Raw genomic sequence first — 26,156 nt, 5'->3', positions numbered from 1 at the left:
AGAGGAAAATAAAGAAGAAGGAGATACAGAAGAAGTACAGAAAAAATAGATTAAAAATCTCCATGACCTGGCAAGTTGTCCCCCTGGGCCCCTGGAGATGTTTATGTCACTCTGTAGCCTGGATTCCTATATTTCCATGTCTTCTGCCTCACTGCTGTGTTTGAGGGACGTGGTAATTTCACGTCCCCCTACTTCTCTGTCATGTTGACTCACCCCCTCTTTAATGTAGTGTTAGATTTGATTTGTGGATGGTTTCTTCAGAAATTTTGCTCCCATGCTTATGACAGAATTTTCTTTCTTATAGTATCTTTGTCTAGTTTTGGTTTCAGGTAATGCTAGCATTATAGGATGAGGAGAGAAATATTTCTCCTCTCCACTTTTGGGGGAGACTTTGTGTAGAATAGATGACATCTGTTCCTAAAATGTTGGTTGAATTTACCAGAGTAGCCACTTAGCCCTGAAATTGTTTTGTGTGGAATGATCTTTAACTAAGACTTTAGTTTCTTTTATAGATATAGAGTTAGGTAGCTAATCTATTCTTTTTTTTCCTTTATTTTATTTTTCATTTCATTTCATTTCATTTCATTTTACTGTATTTTATTTTTAAGCGATCTTTACACCCAACATGGGGCTTGAAATCACAATCCAGAGATCAAGAGTCACATGCTCTACCAACTGAGCCAGCCAGGTACCCATTATTCTTGATTGATCTTTGCTAATTTCTGTCTTCCATGGCATTTACCCACAGCATCTGAGTTTTCAGATTAATTATATAAAGTTCATAATATTACTTTGTCATATTTTTAGTATCTGTGAATCTCTAATAATGGCACATTACTAATTTCTGATATATTGTTAATATTTCCTTTGTTTCTCTTCATTTCAGGATCAGTCTTGGTAGAAATTTATCCCTGTTTTTCACCTCCTGAAAGCATTTAGTTTCATCGATTGTTCTCTATCATTTTTCTGCTTTCTTTCATGTGATTTTGTCTTTGAGTTTTATTAGTTCCTTTTGTCTGCTTGGTTTGGCCTTAATTTGTTTTCTTTTTCTAGTTTCTAAAGATGGAACCAACAGACATCTGTTCTTCCTCATCCTCTTCTTCTTCCTCTCCTTCTTCTTCCCCTCCTTCTTCGTCCCCTTCCCATTCTCCTCCTCCTCCTCCTCCTCCTCCTCCACCTTCTTCTTCTTCTTCTTCTTCTTCTTCTTCTTCTTCTTCTTCTTCTTCTTTCTTCTCCTTCTTCTTCCAGATGCTGTAGAAATCTATTGGAGTTATTTTACCAAAATTTTTCTCAATTGTGAAAAATTAAATTCAGTTCTTCAACCTTTAGAAAGAAAAAAGAAGAAACTCTCTTCACTAAAATACAGCATGAACATCAGGTATCTCCTGGCCACATGGTGGCCATTTCACACAATTTTTAAGACAGGTAACTAAATACCAAGATATTTCCTTTCAGGCCAGCCACAAAACTTTAAGGAATAGACCCTAGACATGTATGTACATGTCAGAGCAGGTTCCTGCTTGAGCCAGGCAGGTTTAGTATCATTTCCAGGGCTTAGCAATCTGTGGCCCATGGACTGAATGTGGCTTGGCCTGTTTGTGTATGGCCCTGAGCCAAGAAAAGTTTTCAGACTTTTTAAAGGGTTGTAAACAAAGCAAAAACAAAGGTCTATGTGACAGATGTACATGGTCTACAACGCCTAAAATATTTACAGTTTGGCCTTTTACAAAAAAAGCTTGCAGACCCTTCATTTATACCAATGTTGTACAGAATTCAGACGGTGCGATTACATTTCTGAGATAATGTTCCTTTATTCCAACCCAGAATGTAGCAACATCCTACAAAGAAGATCCTCTGATGCCATGTGTTAGAATTCCTTTTCTCTTATTTCTTCATCTTCACATCATTAAAGTTCATCCTTATCTCTCTTTCCATGAGTGTGGAGATTTTTCAGTTTTTCATATATTAAGGCAGCGATCGCTTTTGCATCTCTGGCATCTGTTTGTTCTCCCCAAATGTTTCTCTTTGCTTTTTCATAAGGATAACATTTAAAAGTCGGATAGGCTCTGATGCCAGCTTTCTGGCATGCTTGAGTGTAAGCCTGACAGTCGACTTTTCTAGCTTTCATTTTTCCTTTCATCATCCTAGCCAAGAGCTCAAATTCGGGAGCAAAAATTTGCCAAGGTCCACACCAAGGAGTGTAGAATTCAATCCCCCAGTGATTTTTCCCTTGTATAACTTTTTCAACGAAAGTCTGAGGCATTAGATCTGTGGATGCTTGAGGTAGAAATCCTAGACCCCTAATCTCTCTTCTAACCCTTGTAACTGTGATACTTAAAAGCTTTATTTGGTTTGGGGGGAAAAATCTTATCTCAGGGTATCCCTGAACATTTACTTGGGCACAAAAAGAACGATACTGTTGGCAGTCTATACTGCCCACAGTAACTGTCCAGTTAGTGTCCGGGCCATTCTTTTCCATTCTGGCATTAGGACTTGACATGGATGACACCATGGGGAGTAGAAGTCAACCATCCAGACTTCATCATGTTTTCTTTGTTTAACTAGTTCATTGAAAGTGGCGGGCGTCAGGGAGATCACTGAAGGAGTCCTAAGATCCTCTATGAATTCCAAGATCTGTTGTTCAGCAGAGTGATGTCTTCCATATTCATGAACCTTGGATTGGTTCAATACCACTGTTGTTGGATCCGCCTGAATGTTTTATGTGTTACAGGGTCCCTCGTGAACCATACAATCTAGTGTACCAAACGTAAGCTGACCACACAGATGCTTTGAGGCTTTGCGTAACTCTGGCAATAAAGCTCGACATGGTGGACAACATGGCACAAACAAATCAACAAGCCACAGTTCCTTGTCATCGGCAGGAAAATTTTGAGGTCCAGGCATGGCAACATGAGAATTACCACTTTCTTTGGCAAATGCCAGTATATCATATAGAATCTTCTTTCCGTGATGAATTTCATATTCTTTGGTTCCTTGTCCTTTAAATACTGCTAGACATGGCCGAAATCGAGAGAGATTACTACAGATGTCTAGTGCAGAGGCACAGTCAGCCTTGTCAACTTGAATATGTTCACTTTGGAGTAGAGTTTTGAGTTTCTTCAACTCAGGATCATTTGAATTTTCATGTTTGCCAAAACTAAACAGTAAGAGCCACCAATGACGAGCCAATCGACCCGTTCGTGTATTTGCCGAAAGCAGTTCAAAATCTGGAAGACTATGCACGATTTCCAAATATATTTCTCCAGCATCCAATGAATTAAGGAACAAAATGCTGCTTTTCTCTCTGTTATTTAATGTGGCGCCAGGAGGAAAACAGGCAGTAGTACTTGTCATAATACCAAAGTTTTACAAAGTTTGTCCTGGGTGGCACAGTCCATCCATCCTACATTAACACTATCCAACACGCCCCTGAGCCTGAGTCATGTCTATGAAGTTAAACAATCTCCTCCTTGGCAACAAAAAGTGATCAGCTGGCCAACACCAGCAGCAAAAGCAGTTTCTATGGAGTGAACAAAATTTCCTGTCCATAATTCCGTCACTGTGCTTCTAACATGCTGCATGGCTAAACTCACCAAACTTTCCTTTGATCTGTCACCGTGATATTTCACTGTGGCCGTTCCAGACCTAAAAAGGAAGAGGCTGGGAGATCCGTTGACTCCTTTCATTTGGCAAAGCATTCTATCACCACCACAGTTAACAGCACCAATTCGAAGTAATCCATCTACTTCTTTAGCACAGTCTCTCCATGTGGGAGCTAATTCATGGCAGTGTGAACATCCTGGGGAGTACAAGTTCACAAACCACAGTTCTCCAGAATTAACAGCAGCATCCAGTTCTCTTCTGTCCAATGTTCTGCTTTCAGGATCATCGTCATAAATACCAAAATCATAACAACCATAATCCCAGCTTTCATACGGCCCATTTTCTGGATTATCTGCAAGTCCCTTTTCTCCATATTTGTCATACTTTTCCCACAGATCTTCATCTTTGAGTACCTCATATGCTCTATTTATTTTTGAAAAACCACTCCATACTTTAGGGTTATTCATTTGTTTGTTTGGTGGATTGATTGATTGATTGATTTTAATGTTTATTTACTTTTGAGACAGACAGAGACAGAATGCAAGTGGGCTGGGACAGAGAGAGGGAGACACAGAATCCAAAGCAGGCCCCTGGCTCCAAGGCATCAGCACAGAGCCCGACGCGGGGCTCCAACCCACGACCTGTGAGATCATGACCCGAGCGAGTGGAAGGTGGACGCTCAACTGACTGAGCCACCCAGGCACCCCGGGTTATTCTTGTTTTTTGTTTTTTTGTTTTTTTTTTTTAATCAGGATGTAGCTTCAATGCCAATTTCATGAAAGCTTGTCTTATTTCTCTACTGCTTGCAGTGCTGGATACTCCAAGGAAACTGTAAAAATCCCGATCTGTGCCCACTAAAATGGCCATATACACTATTAGGAAACAGAATGACCCTTTTCAGGTCCCGGACGTAGTCATTTTTGTTGAACCAGACTCCCATTCTTTCTCTTATACAAGTTCTGATGGAAGTGAACATTCAGATATACAGCTGATTCCAGCTGAGAGAATATGCAGGTTTGAGAACTTGTGTTTACGTTACTCCAAGAGCGAATCAAGCATCATGAAATTTTCTCCCAAAGGGTCAATCTGTGTAGGGTCAGTACTCTGTACTTCCTCAGATCACAAAAGATATCAAAATACTTTGAGAAATATAACCTTCTTAACATTCTGTTTCTCCTTTCTTCCTTTAATCCTAAATGTTGAAGTCATCTCCTTACCTGCAAAGGGTCTCTGGCTCATTTCTAACTCCTTGTCATGCAACCACAACATACCTTTGTAAAGTATAGCTGTGGAAAGTAACAAATATTCAGACTAAAATAAACAACCCCAGGAAAACAGAGAACATCTTGTCCAATACCACCATGGGACAAGTGGTTCTCCTAGGGGCCCTTCGCAGCGTGGGCATGGTGGAGTTGATCTGCGCCAAGCATCAGGGCCAGGTGGAAACTGCCGGTAAACGCAATAGGAAGGATTCCTGGCTGCCATCAGCCCCAAATAGGATGTGGGGAGAGGGGAAGGACGGGGACATCCCATGAAAGAGACTATTAAGTGCTGCTGGTTGTGCGAAGTCTCTGGCAGGACTAGGGTAAAAAGAGCCTGAGTAACTGAGGCATAAGTGAGAGAAACTGTGGCAAGAAGCTGGGAAACGAGGCTGGCCGGAAGAAGGGTGATGATGTAGGTAATCAGAAAAAGATGGGGAGCTAGAACACAAAACCCATGGCAGGGGTGGAGAGGAAGGGAGGGGAGACAGGTGCACAGACATTGGGCTCTCCCTTCCAGAAGGGCCCATGCCTCTGCCACTGTCGCCGCCTCCAGCTCCAGGAGAAGGGGGGAGGGTGGCGGGTTCGGGGGGGGGGGGGGGCGCGGCAGGGGCGGGGTGGCGGGGGGGGGTGGCAAAAGTGGGGGTTGGCGTGGGTGGTGTGGTGGGGGGCCCGAGGCATGGGGGGAGGGGGTGTGGTGGGGGCAGAGGAGAGCGGTGGCAAGGTCAGGGGTTGGTTAGGGCAGGGAGGTGGGGGTGGTGGGTGGTGGGAGGGTCAGGGGTGGCGGCGGGGGTGGGGCGGTGCGGCGTGCACGAGGTTGCTGGGGTGGTGGTGGCGGGGGTTGGCGGGGGCGGGGGTTGGCGCGGGCGGGCGGGGGCAGGGGGGTGGGGGGTGGCAGTAGAGTGGGGGGCAGCGGTGGTGGGGGGGTGGGTGGCGGGGGGGGGGTGAGGTGGCTGGAAGTGCGGGGGTGGGGGTTGGCGTGGGTGGGGTGGCCAGGGTGGGGAGTGGCGTAGGGGGCCGTGGGGCGGGGGGGGGGGTGGGTTGGCAGGGGCTGGGGGAGCAGGGGGCGGGGGTATGGCCCCTGCCCACCTCGGGGTAGGGTGGTCGCCTCCTGCAGCTACTCCCCCACCTTCAATTCCGGGCAGGTGGTGCACCCCGCCCCTACCAGGCTGAAAGCCAGCTCTGTGGGCAGGTGAACAAAGTTCTAGCTCTCCAACTGCCACAGGAGCAGGGTGGGGAGAGGCGCCTGGGAAGCAGGGGAGGAGCCGCAAAGGCAGCAAGGAGCATCGCACTTCCCTCTTCTTTTTTAATGTATACATTCAGTGCCATCAGTCTTCATGTGAGTGCTACTAAAGCAGGACTTTACAAATTCTACTGTGGTTCCATTTTCATTCAGTTCAGAATCGTTTCTAATTTTTTTCTCTTTTCATTAGTTCTTTGACCCAGGGGATATTTCGATGTGTTCTGTAGTTCGCAAATAGTTGAGTGTTTTCCAGCGATATTTTTGTTCTTGATTTCTGATTTGATTGCTTTGTGGTCAGGGGACACACTTTTATGACTTCAGGCCTCTTGACTTCTTCCTTTTATTAAGAGTTATTTTATGACCCAGAGTATCGTCTTTTTTGGTAAGTGTTCCATGGATCCTTGGGAAGAATAGTGGTGGTCAAGTCTACTGTGTCCTTGCTGATGTTGTGCTTATTGAAATATCAGACTATACTTGTGAATTTGCCTATTTCTCTTTTCGGTTCTATCAATTTTTGCTTCAGGTACTGTGAAGCTATTAACGGATCCATGAACATTTACGATTGCTATTAATTGACCCTTTTATGATTATACAATGACCTGTTGTTTATTGCTGGTAATAATTTTTTGTTTTGAAACTGTGTTGTCTGGTATTCATATAGCCACTCTAGCTCAGCCTTCTTTGGTCAAGTGTTAGTGTGCTATGTCATATTTCTGTCTGTTGAACAAATTTCTGTCTTGACATTTTAAGTGCATTTTGTATAGGTAGCATATAGCTGAGTCTTCCTTTTGTATCCATTCTGACACTCTGCGTCTTAGTTGAGGCTTTTAGACCGTTTTCATTTGCTGTGATTATTGATAGAGTTGATTTGAATCTGTCATCATGCTGTTTGATTTGCATTTGTCCTATCTGCTCCTTGTTCCTGTTCTCTTCTTTTTCCGCTTTCTTTTAATCGAGTCATTTTTATGATTCAGTGTTATCCATTTATTATTTATTTATTTATTTATTTATTCACTTATTCACTTATTTATTTAGGCTTCCTAGCTAGAACTTTTCAGTTTTGCTATTGTGGTGGTTGGTTTAGGTTTTATAGTCTGTGGGTTAAACATCACAGTCTAGCTTCCATTAATGTTATACCGCATCGTATATAGTTTAGGAAAATTACAATAGTTGACTTCCATCTCTTCTTTCCTAGACAGATCCTTCCTGGGTCGGTGGGATTATAGTTTTCATGAAGTTTAGGAAGATTTGGGCCATTTTTTTTCCTCTCCCTTTCCCCTGCCTCTTTGGGCAATTGTGTATTTCCCCCTTGAAGTTGTCTCCCAGGTTGCCAATCTTAAACTTCAGTCTTTTGTTTTGTGATGTCTCATATGTGTTTATTCCTGTCCATCGTATTGTTCATGTCTAACATAATTTACATCTCTGTAAGTGCTATTTGGTTTTTAAAACAATAGCTTCTATGCCTCTAGTTATCTTTTCATGCTTTGTTTGGAGATATCGTTAGGTTACTTACAAACAGATGGATCCTTTAGTGTTGCTATTACGAATTGTTGGATGAATCCAGAGTGGTGATCAGCCTAAAGCAAATCATGAGTTTTTCTATCCTAGCTAATGTGAATAGATACTGTCCCTTGTGCTGTGGGAGTACCAGGCAGTGTTTCCTCTATCTTTTCAGATTTTTTTCCCTTGATGACTTCCTTCCATGTATGCATTGGTTGTTACTCTGCTGAGTAGCCAGAGGGGACCCTCTGCAGATGTCCAGGGTTCTTTCTGTGTTCTGCTTTCTCCTCTCCTGGATGCTGACCTGTCACCTCTATGTGCCTTGAATTCACCAGACTCTCAGTTTCGTCACCTCGACTCAAGGAGTCTGGAGGAGTCTAGTTAAGTCATTTATGTCTCCTGGGTCGTAGCCTGAAAACTCTCTCAAGGCAGTGAGCTTGGGCATGTGTTAGGCTAACGTGTTTTATTTTCAGGGATCATTGTCCTTCATTGTCTGAAGTTCTGTGTCTTGAAAATCATGTTAAAATTGTAATTTGTCTGTTTTGGTTTTGCCTGCTTCAGGTAGGAAGATCAATCAGTACGTGTTACTCCATGTTGGCCAGAAGCAGGTTACAGTGGAACTTCGGCACATGCTCTAGACTGTCGAGAGTGCTTGTCTTCCTCCTTTGCTTAATTGCCTCCTGCTCATCCTTCATTCCTCAGTAGAGTTACCTCTTCCTCAGGGAAATCTATCTTTCTTGGGCCCAATCTGGATCAAGTTATGATCACAGAACTCTGTTTTCTGATAGGAACTATCGGAATTTAGACTTATCATTTGAGTTGTCTTTCTCCTTCACCAAACTTTAAGCTAAGCGCGAACCAGGGGTCTTCTCTAGTGTATCTGTAGAGCTGAGTATAATGTCTTACATTGAAGGTATATATTTATTCAATGTGCGAATGAGTGAATTGAAGATGCACCGTCCTGTATATGCAAGAAGTACTCATATATTTTATTTCTGTTTGTTTCTTCTCTGATGCAGATTCTGCTGGCTTCTTAAAAATCCAAAATATACTTGTTTCTTATGAAAGATTAAGGAAACTTAACAAAAATCACTGTAAACGACTTACGGGAAAAATTAAAAAAATGGAAAAAACGGTTAGTGCACTACAAAACGAGCTACGAGAAGCCAAAGACGTGACATCATGGTTAGAGCATCAAAAAGTGGAATGGGAACATGAAGTATGCAGTTTGAGGTATAGCATCTCGGTTTTAAAGAAATATTTGAACTCTTTACTTTTGTATGACAGATGTGTAGGGGCAGTTTTGTAACTGCAAACTTAACGTTATAGGATTTTCCAGGAAAGAAAACTTCTTCAGTGTTGTGAAGTGTGAGATTCTTGGCAATAACACAGCACGTTCTTAACAGTGAATACTTCTACTAATTTAATGTCTATTCCAAATCACAATTTTAATGGCCATGGAAAAGTCCACCATAGTCCAAGAAACATCATTATTTAACAGATTGAATTCTGCTTGTTTTTCATCTTTCTGTATTTTAATTGGTGCTGTCAAGAATGTCTTTTATATAAATCTGTTCCTACATTTCTGGTTACTTGCAATAAATTCTTCAATATAATATAATTTGGTTAAAGTATAAAAAATTTAAAAAAGGTCTTTGATCCATATTTTTAAATTGCTCTCAGGAAAGCTTATATTGATTTCTGTCCCTACCAACAGAGTATAAAATGGTCATTTTTCTCAAGACAGTAAAATTCCCCAAAATTGATTCCATTTGATTCTTAACATGCAGGGGTTAAAAGGTAAAGTGGGGGTGCCTGGGTGGCTCAGTTGGTTAAGCATCTGGCTTCGGCTCAGGGGATGATCTCGTGAGTTTGAGCCCGGCTTTGGGTGAGCTCAAGCCCTGCTTTGGGTGAGCACGAGCCCCACTTCGGGTGAGCCCCTCTTCTCTCTCTCTCTCTGTCTCTCCCTCGCTCTCTGCCCCTCGTGGGATTCTGTCTCTCTTTCTCTCTCTCCGCCCTCGTTCACTTGTGTCATCTCTCCCTCAATAAAAAATTTAAACAAAGGAAAATGGGGGTGCCTGGGTGGCTCAGTCATTCAAGCGTCTGACTTTGGCTCAGGTCATGATCTCAGGGTTCGTGAGTTCGAGCCCCGCATTGAGCTCTCTGCTGTCAGTTCAGAGCCCACTTGGGATTTTCTGTCTCCCTCTCTCTCTCTCTGCCCCTCCTTTGTTTGCATGGGCTCTCCCTTTCTCTCTCAAAAATGAATAAACATTTTTTAAAAATGTGATACGGAAAGTGATTGCTGATGAGTTTTTCCAACATCTCTGTCATAGGTAGATAAAATTAATTCAAAAGTGTATGCTGAAAGCTCATATTACTCTCTATTGTGTACTTAATTGATATGTATCCTGTGTTGTTCTAGAAGGGATTTTTAAGTGATTCATAAAGTAGGTAATCATCAACAAGGTAAGTTGCAAGTGTTGTGGAAGAAGAAACAAAAAGTATAGGGCAACAGATATTAGACTTGCTAGTCTAGTCTTGGATGATAGTAATCTGCACGTGTATGTTGTGTAAACAACATCCGCAGATGCTCTCTTACACTGCACATCATTTTTGGAGGTACCTGTAATGTTTCGTCAAGTGGAAATTGTATTTCGAGTGAATTGATAAACTTGTTTCTAAACAGCTACTTCTCTTTTTAATGAGTAACGGAATTATCTGTCCTGTGGAGGAATAATTATACCTGTGGGAAAAGGGGTAGTTTTCAACTCTCACTTTCTTGAATAATTTGAAACTTCTTTCCTACAACACCTACCAGAGTTATTACTGACTAAAAGTAACTAAGTTGCATAACGCTTTGTCCTTGCTTCTTTTCAACGGTATATATGTTTTGGAAGAGATTGAAGTGACAAATTAAAAACATGAGCCCTAGAAAGAAAAAAAAAAAAAACTTGAGAACATAGAAATTTCATTTGGACAGTAAGCCAACATATGTGGAACCAGATCATAAGAGGAACTTTTTATTTCTAACAAAACAAATTTTAAAATAAGCACATTAAATTTCAGATTTACTTTAAAACAAGAGGAAGAAAAAAGAAGAAATGCTGATATGTTGTATGAAAAAATTAGGGAGAAGTTAAGAAGAATAGAAGACCGATATCAGAAAGAAGTTGAAACAAAACAAGAATTTGAACTCGCTCTTAGAACACAAAACATGGAATTGAAGGCCGCAAAACATCATTTGAATCAGGTAAATTACTTTTTGAGAAAAAATTGTATATTTCCATCAATACTATATAGTGTATTATACATATATTCTATGGTATCCCTTTGATTCAATATATATTATTTAGGTTTAAAATAAATTAAAACATGGGATCATGTTCCTTGGAACATTTGTTTAAAGCTTTCCTCTTCAGCTTTTGACTTTTTTTTTTAACGGTATGAGACCAAAATCGTGATGAAATGTATCTCCACGTTGTGGAAAAGCGCAGTGACAGTGACAACTTTCTCCAGAACAGAAGGCCAGAGAGTATTACAAGATGGAAGTCTAAACAATCACTTTAACAAGCAAAAGGTGCTAGAAATGGCTCATAAGAAAACGAATTCTGAAATATCTTCTTTAGTCATTTTGAAGTACATGTGTGTATGTATTTGTATACATTCTATTTTTTAATTATTATTACTTTTTCTCCATGTCTGTATATATAAATTTTAAAAACCCACCACTGTACATCATGGAAACTATAGAGGGTTTTAAGAGCACATATATTTTTGGGGAGGGGCATGGGGGACGGTGGCATTTTTGTTTCATCAGATAAAAGAATATTCTTCATTAAATGCATTTGTCTGCAACAACTAGTGACATTCATAATGTCCTCATCCAAAGGAGAGGCTTGTATTACTTTCTGTAGGAATCAATGAGCTTTCCCTAATCTCAAAACTATTGCTACTAGCAACATGTGTTTTGGTTTTCAACAGTTACTTCACTGCCTTGATATATTAATAGATCAGTTGAACACTTCTGCTAATGGACAGGAGGACGAGTATAGCCAGTTCCCAGATCATATTTTCGGTATCAAGTCTCCTACTTTTGAGAAAAGTAACAGTTTGCTTCAAGTAGCATCCTCTTTCATTACAAGGAACTTTGAAAACAATGGTATGCTACGGTATACACTTAATGACAATTTATTGATAGGTATTTTATTCCTAATAAAATAGTGGAGTGTCTTTCCCCTCTTTTATATTGATTACTATTTTCAACATGAAGAGGAAATACAAGGTATTGCAGCAGTAATTTCATGATTTTCTAAGAGATGTATAAATTTCACCTTATTTCCTATCAGCAGTTTGAAATCCAAGACTTCTTTCATATTTGTGTATTTACACTAGAGAAGTAGCAGTGGTTGGTGCAAGAGCACTAGTTGTGGAGTGAGAAGACCTGGGGAGAGTCCTGCAGCTCACCGTTTAATGTCTCCATTCTAGAATTGTGATAACCAAATGAGTTCTTTGATATATGGAGAAGTGTTTATATTATAATACATTGCCTAGATTTCTCAGTTATCAATAGATCTATTCTTATAACTGACTATATAAATGTTAGCAAAGTAGATATCTATGAAATATTCTCGGAAAGAAAAGCATTTTAGGAAATTTACTCTGTCCAAGTAGATACAGAGCTGACGATTTTACTGTGGGGTAGCTGTGTTTTTGATATCTACTGTAAACTCAATTTTTAAGTGTAGTCAGAGTTATTAATCTTTATTTCAGGCCTTCTGGTTTGTTGTAAATCAGAGAAAGGCTTTTCCAATTCTGAGATTCTGAAAACTTCTCACGAATTCTTTTTTACTTTCATGCCTTCATTATCTTCAGTTAAAGATCTGAACTTTTGGGAACTTATGCTTGTATAAAATTTGAGATTTGGAGCCAGCTTCATTTTTTTCCAGTTGGATATTCACTTACTGTAATCTTTCTTTCTTTCTTTCTTTCTTTCTTTCTTTCTTTCTTCTTTCTATGTTTCTTTATTCATTAGAGAGAGAGAGAACGCAAGCAGGGGAGGGGCAGGGAGAGGGAGAGCGAGAATCCTGAGCAGGCTCCTGACTGTCAGCACAGAGCCTGATGTGGGGCTTGAACCCACAGAATGTGAGATCATTCCCTGAGCCAAAATCAAGAGTCAGACACTTAACCAACTGAGCCACCCTGGCACCTCCTGTAACCTTTTCGTTGTTTAAACATAGATTATGCTTTAATTTCAAAGAAAATCATGATAATGTCATTTTATTGAATGCGATCTGAAAATGTCCTTTGTTTTACTTAGCTTTCTGATAGTCGTGAGAAAATACAAGATCTGTTGCATAAAAACCACATGTTGCAGGATGAAATCGCCATGCTAAGACTGGAAAGAGACACCATAAAAAATCAGAACCAGAGAAAGGAAACGAAATATTGTGAAGACATTGAAAGTGTAAAGGAAAAGAATGACAATCTTCAAAAGACCATAAAGCAGAATGAGGAAACATTATCAAAAACAATATTCCGATATAGTGGACAGCTTAATGTTCTGACTGCTGAGATTACGATGCTAAAGTCTAAACTGGAAAATGAAAAACAAAATAAAGAGAGCCTGGAAGCAGAAGTTGAATCATACCGTGCTAGACTGGCTAGTGCTGTACACAATCATGATCAGAGTCAGACATCAAGAAGAGACCTAGAACTTGCTTTCCAGAGAGCAAGAGATGAAGATGGTCACTTACAGGACCACATGAATTTTGATGTGTCTAAACTACAAGATAACGATGAAGTTCTTTCTCGGCAACTTTCTCTAGATGAAAGTAAATTCAACGCCCTGGAAATTGAGCTCCATCACACAAAAGATGCTCTCAGAGAAAAGACTTTAGTTTTAGAATGTGTACAAAGGGACCTAAGCCAAACACAATGCCAGAAGATGGAAATTGAACACATGTATCAGAAGGAACAAAGTAAAGTGAATAACTACATTGCAAAGCAGGAATGCTTCGAGGAAAGGTTATCTCAACTACAAAGTGAAAATATGTTGCTTAGACAGCAACTAGATGCTGCTCACAACCAAGCTGACAGTGAAGAAAAGCTAGTGATTAATATGCAAGACCAGTTTCAGAATATCCAAATAAACCTTAAAGCTAAACGTGAAGAACAAGGTCTTATGCTGGGAGAAAGAAATACAGAGTTAATCGATGAATGTAAACATTTAAAAGAAAGAATGTATAAGTATAAAAATGAGAATGCAAAATTAGAAGTAAGTATCCAGAAATATAACAATTTTTCAGATTTCCAGAAAGAAAACTCAGGTAATATTTGATTATGGCTGACTTGTGAATCTAGTTGAATATTAAAAAAAAAAGACTATAAATCAACAAAAAGCATAACTCGTATGCAGCAAATAAAAATTAGACCTGAGAGGTGTTTTGATTTGAGTACAGATACTATGTCACCTATGAAACTTTAAGAGGTTAAGTGATAAACTGTTACTAGATGATAGTCTTATACTGCTATAATAATATTTTTTTAAGTTTATTTTGAGAGAGAATCGGAGAGAGAACATGAGCTGGGGAGGGGCAGAGAGAGAGAATGCCAAGGAGGCTCTGCACTGCCAGCGTGGAGCCCGACACAGGACTCTCAAAGTCAGGAGCTGTGAGATTCATGACCTGAGCCGAAATCAAGAGTTGCTTGCTTAACCGAGAAAGCCACCCAGGCCCCCCCTACAATAATAATTGTAATCTTTGCCACCGCATTTTATTACTGGGGTGAGCTGGTAAATGAAAATGCTCAAAGGTAAAATGAGTATTTTGAAACTTAGATCCAATTAATTGAGTTAACTGGACAGTCACTTCAGATTTCCCAGATGAAATGAAGTATAGGTGCTCTTTCTGATAGTACTTTTCCTTTGGTAGCTTTTTATACATTTTAAGTTGGTATGATTTTATTTTTATTCACATAAATTTCAATTTTCAGTCTCAAATCATGTGTTCCTACAACCTCTTAATTCTTTAAAGGTATCTACTTTACACTACATCATAATTTGGGACAACTGTGTTGAGTGTCAGGAAAGCCATGTTTGAGTAATCTTCCCACTGCTGTTTATAACTTATTTTAAATATTTTTACAAATAATTTGCTCATTTCGAAGCTCAGTTACTGTCATGTGGGCATAAGTTTGTCCAGTACAAAGAGAATTGTATCTCTCTGTGATTTATTAATTTGGCATTGGATCTCCATTTTCAGACCAAGGAGGGGTTGCAGGATTCTTGTTTAGCAGGAATAGAGTGAGTAGGGGAGAGAGCTGTAGGAGCTGAGGTCAGGGGAGGGGGTTGGAAGCAGCGGCCATTGGAATGACTTGACTTTACTCCCGAGATAGGAGTCTATTAGAAGGGTAAGAGCAGAGGATTGGATATGTGAGGAATTCTGACGGTAACTTAAGCCTGCAATAAAAAAAGAGAGAAAACCTTTCATAATATAGAATTTACGACTGCTGTGCCCACTATGTCCCCATTTCTCTTTGAGACTTCTGTAGGTTATGAAGCCTTGCAAATTCACCAGTGGAGAATGGATAGTGAGGCTGAATTCATTATCTAAGTGACATCATCCTGACTAGGCAGGGAGATAACACCTTTTGTTCTTTAACTGAATTCAGTGAACAGGAATGTGTATGTGTTGCTAAAAGAAGGTGAATTGGGGCGCCTGGGTGGCTTGGTCGCTAGGCGTCCGACTTCGGCTCAGGCCATGATTTCACAGTCCGTGATTTCGAGCCCCATGTCGGGCTCTGTGCTGACGGCTCAGAGCCTGGAGCCTGTTTCAGATTCGGTGTCTCCCTCTCTCTCTGCCCCTCCCCTGTTCATGCACTGTCTCTCTCTGTCTCAAGAATAAATAAACGATAAAAAAATAAAAAAAAAATAAAAGAAGGTGAATTGATGTATGTGGTGATATTTCTCAAAGTACGCATGTTAGAGTTGTCTATTATTAACATAATTAAATAATAAGATGATTTAGAAAATCAGTAACAGAAATGTCTTATTAGGTAGTTGTGAGAGAACTTCAACAAAAACTGGCTGATACTCTGAAGAAAGAGTCTTTGTCACACGCTTCCCCGGAGGTTATATCACATCTTCGTCTGGAAGATGAGACACGGGATCTCAAGAAGAAATTAGGTCGAATCAGAAGTCAAGTATGTAGTAAATGTAACCTGTCAACAGTTAACTTATAGCTGGTTAAATAATATAAGGTGTTTTAGGATACGAACTTCCATGGACCGCTTTCTTTTGTATTTTCATTATAATTAATTGATTATGATTTTAGTATCTTTACAATACATTTATTTCGTAAACTCTGACTTTCATTCTACTGTTTGCGTTATACGTTGTTTTCTTGTAATAGTTAGGAAAGTTGAGGCTTTTGTCTCCTTCCTCACAGAAATTGAGAAACTTTTCTTTCTTAATGTAAAACTGATTTTACAGTTGATTTATTTATTTTGAGAGAGAAAGAGCAAGAGAGAGTGTGTGCGTGCATGTTACCGGGGGAGGGGCAGAGAGAGGAGAGAGGGAGAATTGCAAGCAGCCTCCATGCTGTCAGTGTAGAGCCAACGTGGGCTCCGTCTCATGAACCGTGAGATCATGGCCTGAGCTGAAAGCAAGAATTGGACGCTTAACTGACGTAGCCACCCAGGTGCCCCAAGAGACTTTTTTTCCCCTGCTAAACAATGTTTTTTAGTGATATCTCTATTACCACGATGAGGCCAGCTGGATACAATCAGAAGATCATGTTTAATGGAATGTTTCAGATAATTGTCTTAGTTCTCATCTTCACTTTCGGGAAGAATCTGTATTGATTTCAGGATGACTTGTACAGAAAGATCACTTAACAAACCACTTGAACTTAGGCATTTCCTTCATTTTCTTTGCCTTTTAGCCACGTTGTCAAAGCACATGATCTGATATTCAGATCATGTATAGTATGTACGCCCAAAAGCGAGAATTGAGAACATTATCTGTGTCCTGCCATTGGGTTTTTTGTAAAGCCTTTTTGAGGTACAATACACATCCCATAAAAGTCACCCATTTGCCACGCACAGTTCACTGTCTCTGTGTACGCTCGTGCAACCATCACTGCCATCAAGTCGAATGCTTTCCTCACCCTGAAAGGAAACCCGTACCCGTTGCCCCCAGCCTCAGGCAACCACCAGTCTACTACTTGGTCTCTCACTGGAGTTGCCTCTTGTGAATATTTCATATAAATGGAGTCACACAACGTGTGGTCCCTTGGGACTAGCTAGCTTCACTTAATGTTTTCCGGGTTCATCTGTGTTGGTTACAGCTTATATCAGCGCTTCATTTCTTTTTATTGTCAAACAGTACTCCATTGTGGGCTAAGGCCCTTGTTCATTCATCGCTTGATGGACCTTTGGGTTGTGTCCATTTTTTGCCTGTTAATACTGCTGCTTATGAACATTCATGTAGTTCTTGTGTGGACACCTGTTTTTAATGTCTCTGCCATCAGATTTTATCCTCCGAGTTAATTGGGTTGATTTTACCATCTCTCCGCCGTTACTCATGCTGTCTTTTTAGTTTCTGTTCCTCTTGCCTAAACCTATGTTATTCAGACTTGTCTCACAGTCTCCTTTCCTATGAACTTTCTCTGACTGTTGTAACTCCCATTAGCCGTAACTCTCTTGACACTTGTCATCTGGCCTGCGCAGAACAATATAGTTCTTTATTTGACGTTTTTATTTTTTTAATGACAGGTAATTTCGCCTTCCTAAGTATAAATTTAAGGGATAATAATATTTGATACGTGTGGTACTTATCCTTGTATAAATTGAAAATATTTTAACTTAACAGTTTTTCCGATAAAATTAAGTGCTTTATGCCGTATCAATAAATTCTTCTTGGAAACATTGGTATAACAAAGCTTTTATTCTAAATGTATGCTAAGAAATGAAATACAAAATTGAGGGGTGCCTGGCTGTCTCCAGTCTTATCAGAGTCTGCCTTTGGCTCAGGTCATGATCTCCACGTTCTTGAGACTGAGCCCTGCATCAGACTCTCTGCTGTCAGCAGAGCCTGTGTTGGATCCGTTGTGTCCCTCACGTTCTGCGTCGCTCAGACTCGTGCTCTCTATCAAAAAATAAATGTTAAAAAATGTGTGTATATCTATGCACACACACACACACTTATATAAATAAAACTATTAATGAAAGCACTTAATCAAATAGAGGAGAAATGTTCAATCAAATGTTTGGGGTTTTTTTCCCTCTCACTATGAAAAAGCTCTCTAAATTTGTCTTTCTTCCTTATACAGCCAGAACTGGGATTTACAGATTTATAACACTTTACCAACTGCAAAGATCTGGGGACAGCTTTTCTGATATGCTTTTACCACAAAGCCTTAATCTCTTCATCAGAGTACATGTTAAAGCAGCCTAACGTAAACAGTATGGACGTGAAATGATTGAGGAACTTTAGGTTAGCAAGACTCGATTATTTCCATGTCAGTGGCTTTCCCTTGCCTCTGATGGTCATGTAAAGGATCTACTACTCAGTCAAGGAGGTGCTCTTTGTACCTTGGTCTGTGAGCATTGTCCACTGAGTGGTATAGAGAGGAAGTAAGTTAAAAGGATTATACATGGAAAAAGTACTGTTGGCTAGTGGCATTGGCAAAAGTTGTGTGAAGTACTGAGGAGAGATTCTGGGCCTCATGCTCCCCATTTGCTGCCGCTTGCGGTGGAATGAAGAATAACTTCAGTATAATTTGCATAGGGGAACACTTCTATTGGCAGGCCACCTGCCTAAACTATCACATTGTATTGGAACGCAAAATACAGCAACAGTAATCATGCTAAATGCAGACGCTTAGAGTTGACTATGTGCCACGTACCCTTCTAAGTTGTTCATCTCTTATTTCCTAATTTAATCTTCCCAACATCCCAGTGGGGTAGATACTATGATTATTTATTTTGAGATAACTTTTTTAAGGACCTTTATTTTGAGAGAGAGAGAGAGAGGGAGAGAGAGAGATTGTGGGGAAGGGCATGTAGGGAGAGAGAGAAAAGGGGAGAGAGAGAGAGAGAGAGAGAGAGAGAGAGAGAGAGAGAGAGAGAGAATCCCAAGCAAGCTCCTCGCTGTCCGTGCAGAGCTCGATGTGGGGCTCAATTACATGACCCTGAGATCATGTCCTGAGCTGACATCAAGAGCCAGACACTGAACCGACTGAGCCACTCAGGTGTCCCAGGAGGTGCTATTATTACCTTCATTTTACAGATACAGAGACTGAGACATGGAAGTTTTAGGTAGTGTGCTCAAGGTCATACAGCTCATAACGAGCAGAACTGGGAATTCAGACCCAGGCATTCTGGCCCCTACTAGGATATTGCTTCTCAAATTCTTCCATGAAATATCTTGTTGTCACTGAAAACAGCATGTTCAGTTTTATAATCATGAGAATAGCAACGTCATTCGCCTATGTGAATATGTAAAATCGTAGTTGATGTGGTGCTTGGAATATGAAAATAGAAATGTTTACCATAGGTAAATTCCTATATTTACTCCATTTGACCAATAGATACATTTGTATGTTTATCTGATCATATATAATTTAAAAACATTAACAATGTCATGTTTTGTAGGACATTAAGGTTGGTAAGCTATTCTGTCAGAGTATAGAAACGTTTCGTTTTGTCAGCCATAGTCTCTGTTGTAGCAGCTCAACTCTCCTGTTATGACCTCAAAGTAGCCATCAATCAGCATGTAGAGGAGAGTGTGGCTGGCTCCAAAAAGATTTTAGTTACAGGGGCACTTGGGCGGCTTAGTTGTTTGAGCGTCCTGACTCTTAATTTCCACTCAGGTCATGATCCCAAACCCCACATCATGAGACCGGTCATGAGACCGGTCATGAGACCGAGCCCCACATCAGGCTTCACCCTGAGCTTGCAGCCTGCTTACCATTTTCTCTGTCTCTCCCTCTGCCTCTCTTCCCCACTTCTGCATGCTCTCTCTCTGTCTCTCTCTCAAGTCAAGTCAAAAAAAAAAAAAACAAAAACGTTTAGTTACAGAAAAGGGTGATGGTGTTCTACTAGATTTTCAGTAGTTAAAATTATTTTTTTTCTTTTTCTTTCTTTTTTTTTCAACGTTTTTATTTAGTTTTGGGACAGAGAGAGACAGAGCATGAATGGGGGAGGGGCGGAGAGAGAGGGAGACACAGAATCGGAAACAGGCTCCAGGCTCCGAGCTGTCAGCACAGAGCCCGATGCGGGGCTCGAACCCACGAACAGTGAGATCATGACCTGAGCCCAAGTCAGAAGCTTAACTGACTGAGCCACCCAGGCACCCCGAACATGTCCCTTTGAACGTGATTATTATCCATTTCTATGTCGTCTTTAAAGAACTAATCCATTCTTTTGCCCGTTTTTATATTGGATTGTCTTTTCATTATTGGAAGACTTACTTAAATAGCCTACATACAAATCCCTTAGCAGACATGGGATTTTCAGGTATTTTCTCCTATTTAGTCACTTGCCTTTTCATGTTCTTGATGGTGATATTTGAAGCATAGAAGCTTTTAATTTTGATGAAGTAAACTCAATCTGCTTTTGTCTTTTGGTGTCATGTCTAAGAAATCATTGCCAAATCCAGTCACAAACATATACACGTCAGCTTTTGTCTAAGAGGTTTATCATTTTAGCTCTTAGATTTTAAGTTAATTTTGTATATATGCTATGGGGTAGAGGTCTGATTTTATTACTTTGCATGTGGCTATCCATTTGTCCCAGTACCGTTTGTTACAAAGACTATTCTCATTCCATTTAATTGTTTGGCACCCTTGTGTAATTTCAGTTCACTATAATGTGAGAGTTTATTTTTAGATTCTCAATGTGAATAAATTGACCTGTCTGTCCTTATGCCAATACTGTATCAAATTTTATGAAAACTTTTTCCTAGTTATCTTGCAAATTACCAGTCACTTATGTAATAATAAAATGTCAATGTAGTAGAACTTAACTTTGCTCCTATAGAGATTTTTGCTTCCTGAAGGACCCTTTTGCCAGCCTATGCCTTGCTGACCCCATGACTCGATGTGAAGTCAGGCTCAAAAAGATAAAATGGTCTTTCTTTAGTGTGTTCAGACTTTATTTATTTATTTATTTATTTATTTATTTATACTTTAATTTATTTTTTTTAAGAGCATACACAAGCAGGATGTGGGTGTGTGTGTGGGGGAGAGAGAGAGAGAGAGAGAGAGAGGGAGAAGAGAGAGAAGTTTTAGCAGGCTTCACACTTAGTGTGGAGGCTGACAGGTGTCTTGATCCCATGACCCTGGGATCATGACCTGAGAGGTTGAGGCTCAACTGACTGAGCCACCCATGTTCCCCGCCTGTGCAAATTTTAGTCTCTCAGTCAGTGCTGCCCGCTTTCATTGCCATCAAATCTTGGCCATAGGATGTCTTGACTCAGTCTACCGTTTACTTCATTATAGTTTATTCTCTCATTATAATGCATAGACTCACCCATACTTTTCACCATCTAGGAAGGAAAAGATTAACTCTGGGGTATTCCTCTTTCCTGTTAAGCAATCTTGCTAATCCATCATCTTGCAATTCACAATGAGATCCTCTTCTGACCTGGTTCTTGTGTGTAACACTGGTGTTAATCCTGTTCTTGGCACAGATCCTACATTCTTGGAAAACACAGTAGCCTGTATCGCTTTCTTTCACTTAAATAGAAAGATATGCATAGCTATGCGTTATAGCTCAGCGTATAATTAATGGAATAAACATTACATCATTCAAATAATACAGCTGTACAAAGTGAGGTAGTATTAAGTTGATTTATCAGAGACAAGTAGTAGATTGGTAATTTGAATGACAAAAAATTTTTGAAGCCAACTTGGATGATATGGAGAAGCATTGTGGGACAACACAAAGACGAAATGGTCTTACCTCCCCCCACAAACAAGGTTGGAGTAAGGTAAAGGAGAATGTGCAGTTAATTGAAGTCATGCTAAAGGACAGTACATTTGTTGTGCTACTGAGAAGATGAACAATGATTTCATAACATTCTCTTTATTTCCTCACTGAGGGAAGGAGAATGAAGATTGCGTATTCAATGGATTAAAAAATACTCAAAGCTGCGTATTTCCTTTAATTGAAATCAGATCAAAGGCCCAATTTTGGTTATCAGATTGACTCTTTCTGGTTTCTCAACTTTTGTGCTTCAAATCATATGTCTCTGTGCTTCTACCTTAACTTGAGGGGAAATTCTAAAGAGGCATTCCTGCCTACTTGTAAGAATTGTTGTAATTGAAGGGAATCTTAGGAAACTATCTTAGACACAGGGAGATGGCAGAGGAGTAGGAGGACTCTAGGCTTGCCTCATCCCACGAATACAACTAGATAACAATCAGCTCACCCTGAATACCCCAGAAATCGACCTGAAGACTGACAGAACAAACTCCACAACAAAAGGGAGAGAAGAGGCCACCCAAAGAAGGTCCTTGATGCAGAAATGTCGTCTAGAAGAGAAACAGATCCTGGCTGCTGCAGAGGGGAGGGAGTCGAGGTTGTGGATAAGGGTGAGAGAGAGGAACGCACAGGGGAACGCACAAAGAGAACATTTCTCCATACCCACTGGCTTGGAAAACAAGAGGGGCTGCATTGCGTGAGTTCTTGCAACCAGTAGTGCTTAAAGTCTGGAGTTTTAAAGGGCATCCGGTTTAGCTGGGTTGCAGCCCTGAGGTACTGCACTGCTCTTGGACAGAGGGCAGGCAAACAACGTGGGAGCATACAGCATGGTACAGTGATCTGAAGAGTGCCTGGGGCACACAGTGGGGAGATTATTTGCTCGTCTCAGAGCACGTCCCTCAGAGGCAAAGTTCAGAGAGACCTGTGTGTAGGAACAAAGCCACTGGCTGCCACCATCTCCTTCTCCTGCCCCTCACCACCAACATAAAGCCACCTGCAGGAAGCAGTGCATTGGTAACACTGGCTACCTAACTTGCTTACACCAAGCACCACCGCCTTGCACTCTGGTGGAACTATCCTTCTCAATCACTCTTGCTTGAGTTCCAGCACAGCAGACCCCTCCCCCAGAAGACCAGGACAAACGCCTGCCCACACCACATCTCCCAACCAGAGAGTTTCCTAGTTAAAACTCGCTACATTCAGGCCAGGGACCAAACACACACCAGACCAGGCAAGGAGAGCCTCTGCAGACGACTGGCCTGAAGGATAGCATAGCCAGAACACAACAGCAGGACACATGCAGCACACACTGGTGACACTCCCTGAAGTGCTAGACCCTAGGTATTACATGACGTCTTTTTCCTACGTCCATTACTTTGGGAGCAGGTGACATAGTTAACTGGCTTCTCTAACACACAGAAGCTGGCAGATACCTAGACAAAGTAAAAACACAGAAGCATTTATCCCAAATGAAAGAACAGGATAAGGCCATGGCCAGGGACCGAAATGGGACAGATGTAAATAACACGCCTAATGGAGAATTTAAAACCATGATCATAAGGATATTCAGTGGACTTGAGAAAAGAATGGAAGACATCGGCGAGACCCTTACCACAGACATAAAAGAGTTCAAGGATCAGAGACGAAGAGTGCAGTAAAATGAACAGCAAGCTGGAAGAAGCAGAGGAACAAATTAATGACCTAGAAGACAAAGTAATGATAAACAATGAAGCTGAAGAAGACAAAGAAGAAATATCCAATGCAAGAATAGACTTAAGGAACTCGGTGACTCCGTCAAATCTAAAAACATTCATATGATAGGAGTCCCAGAAGAAGAAGACAGAGAGAAGGGGACAGATAATTGATTTGAAGACACAATAACTGAAAAATTCCCTAATGTGGAGAAGAAAACAGACATCGAGATCCAGGAGACACAGAGAACTTCCATCAAAATCAACACCCAAGACATGTTGTAATTAAATTTGCAAAATATACTGCTAACAACTTTTTTTTTTAGTGTTTTGTTGTTTTGTTTTGTTTTGTTTTTGCTTTTGATTTTTCTGTGACAGAATGCAGATACAAGCAGGGGAGGGGCAAAACAGAGAGAGAGAGAGAGAGAGAGGATCCCAAGCACTCTCTGCTGTCAGTGCAGAGCCCACTGGAGGCTTGAACCCATGAACTGCGAAGTCATGACTTGAGCTAAGATCAAGTCATGCTTAACCGACTGAGCCACGCAGGCGCCCCACTGCTACAAATCTTAAAAGCAGCAAAACAAGTCATTAACTTCCAAGGAGAAACCCACAAGGCTAGCAGGAGATTTTTCAACAGAAACTTTGCAAGGCATAAGGAAAAGGCATGATATATTCAAAGTGCTGAATGAGAAAAATCTGCAGCTAAATATACTCTATCCAGTAAGGCTATCATTCATAATAGAAGGAGAGATAAAGAATTTCTCAGACAAACAATAATGGAAGGAATTTGTGACCACTAAATCAGCCTGTAAGAAATATTATCGGGGACTCTGAGTGGAAAGGAGAGATCAGAAGTGACAGTATAAAGGCAGAAAATGTAAAAGCAGTAAAAATGTATATTTCTGTAAAAAAAATCAGTCAAGGAATGCCCCAAAACAGGATATACAATAAAATAGCTTATCTAAACCATGGGGAGGAGAAAAAAAATGAGTTCTAACTTCACTGACCATCAACTTAATATAGACTGCTACACGCAGAGCAGGTGATATACAAATTAATGCTTATCATATACCAAAACCCACTAATAAACATGTAAAGAATAAAGAGAAAGAAATCCAAATATATCATTAAAGCAAATTAGAAAGACATCAAGGCGAGAAAAACAATAAAGGATTTGAGAAAATCTCCAGAAACAACCGCAAAACAAGTAGTAAAATGACAATAAATACATACTTGTCAATAATTACTTTGTATATAAATGGAATAAACACTCCAACCAAAAGACCTAGGGTGACAGGATGGATCAAAAAACACGACCCATCTGTATGCTGCCTATAAAAACCTCATTTTAGACATAAAGACACCTGCAGATTAAAAGTGAGGGGATGCTTGCACTGTGGGTGGTAATGCAACCTGGTGCAGCCGCTCTGGAAAACAGTGTGGAGGTTCCTCAAAACAATTGAAAATAGAACTACCCTATGACCCCTCAATAGCACTACTGGGGATTTATGCAAAGGATACAGGAGTGCTGATTCATAGGGGCACATGTACTCCAATGTCTATAGCAGTGCTTTCAACAATAGCCAAATTGTGGAAAGAGCCTAAATGCCCATCAACTGATGAATGGATAAAGAGATGTGGTTTACATACACACTGGAATACTACCTGGCAAGGAGAAAGAGTGAAATCGTGCTATCTGTTGCAATGTGGATGGAACTGGAAGATAATATGCTACATGAAATAAGTCACAGAAAGACAGATATCATATGTTGTCGCTCATATGTGGAATTTGAGAAACTTAACAGAAGACCGTGGGGGAAGGGAAGGGGAAAAATAGTTACAAACAGAGGAGACGGGCAAACCATAGGAGACTCTTGAATGCAGAGAACAAATAGAGGGTTGATGGGGGCGGCGGCGGCTGAGAAAGGAAAGTGGGTGGTGGGCATTGAGGAGGGCACTTGTTGGCATGAGCCCTGGGTGTTGTCTATAAGTGATGAACCACAGGAATCTACCCCCAAAACCAAGAGCACACTGTACACGCTATATGTTAGCCAAGTGGACAATAAATTCTATTAAAAAAAAATGAAAACGAGGGGATGGAGAAAAAATTTATCACGTTAAAAGAAAATGTAGCGATACTTTTGTTAGACAAAAAGAGTCGTTAAAACAAACACTGTGGGACACCTGGGTGCCTCAGTCATTTGAGCGACCGACTAGGTCTTGGCTCAGGTCATGATCTTATGGCTGGTGGCTTTGAGCCCCATGTTGGGCTCCAGGCTGACAGCATGGAGGCTGCTTGAAATTTTCTCACCCACTTTCTATGTCCCTCCCCTACTCTGTCTCTCTCAAAATAAATAAACTTAACCAAAAACAAAGACTGTAGCAAGAGCCAAAGAATGCTACTATATCATAATACAGGGTACAATGCAATAGGAAGAGGTAACAATTGCAAATATTTATGTACCCACCATGAGAGCACTCAAATACATAAAACAATAACCAACAGAAAAGAACTAATTGATAATAATACAGTAATAGGGCAATTTAACACCCCATTTACATCAATAGATCTTAATTTTAAAAATCACCAAAAAATACATCTTAACAGAAAATCACCAAAGGAACAGTGGCTTTGAGCCATACAGAGAAAGACAGTTACAATATGTGTTCACTCTTATGTGGATCCTAGAAACTTAACAGGAACCCATGGGGGAGGGAAGGAAAAAAAAAAAGAGGTTAGAGTGGGAGAGAGCCAAAGCATAAGACACTCTTAAAAACTGAGAACAAACTGAGGGCTGATGGGGGGTGGGAGGGAGCAGAGGGTGGGTGATGGGTATTGAGGAGGGCACCTGTTGGGATGGGCACTGGGTGTTGTAT

The 26,156-nt window shown here is 40.5% G+C and overlaps 1 protein-coding gene and 1 pseudogene across 1 annotated transcript in view; one reads left to right on the top strand and one right to left on the bottom strand.

The window, feature by feature from the left end:
- Positions 1-26,156, top strand: part of LOC106988283 (ankyrin repeat domain-containing protein 26-like) — a 109,039-nt gene that overhangs the window by 67,106 nt on the left and 15,777 nt on the right. Inside the window, 4 exon segments of the mRNA XM_053206708.1 lie at positions 8,625-8,838; positions 10,672-10,855; positions 12,923-13,879; positions 15,658-15,804. Coding sequence (XP_053062683.1) covers positions 8,625-8,838; positions 10,672-10,855; positions 12,923-13,879; positions 15,658-15,804 — 1,502 coding nt within the window.
- Positions 1,252-4,543, bottom strand: LOC106988284 (dnaJ homolog subfamily C member 10-like; annotated as a pseudogene).

This window comes from Acinonyx jubatus, chromosome D3, assembly GCF_027475565.1.
Source record: "Acinonyx jubatus isolate Ajub_Pintada_27869175 chromosome D3, VMU_Ajub_asm_v1.0, whole genome shotgun sequence".
Lineage (NCBI taxonomy): Eukaryota > Metazoa > Chordata > Mammalia > Carnivora > Felidae > Acinonyx > Acinonyx jubatus.
The sequence above is the reverse complement of the archived record's forward strand: the minus strand, read 5'-3'. Positions and strand labels throughout refer to the sequence as shown.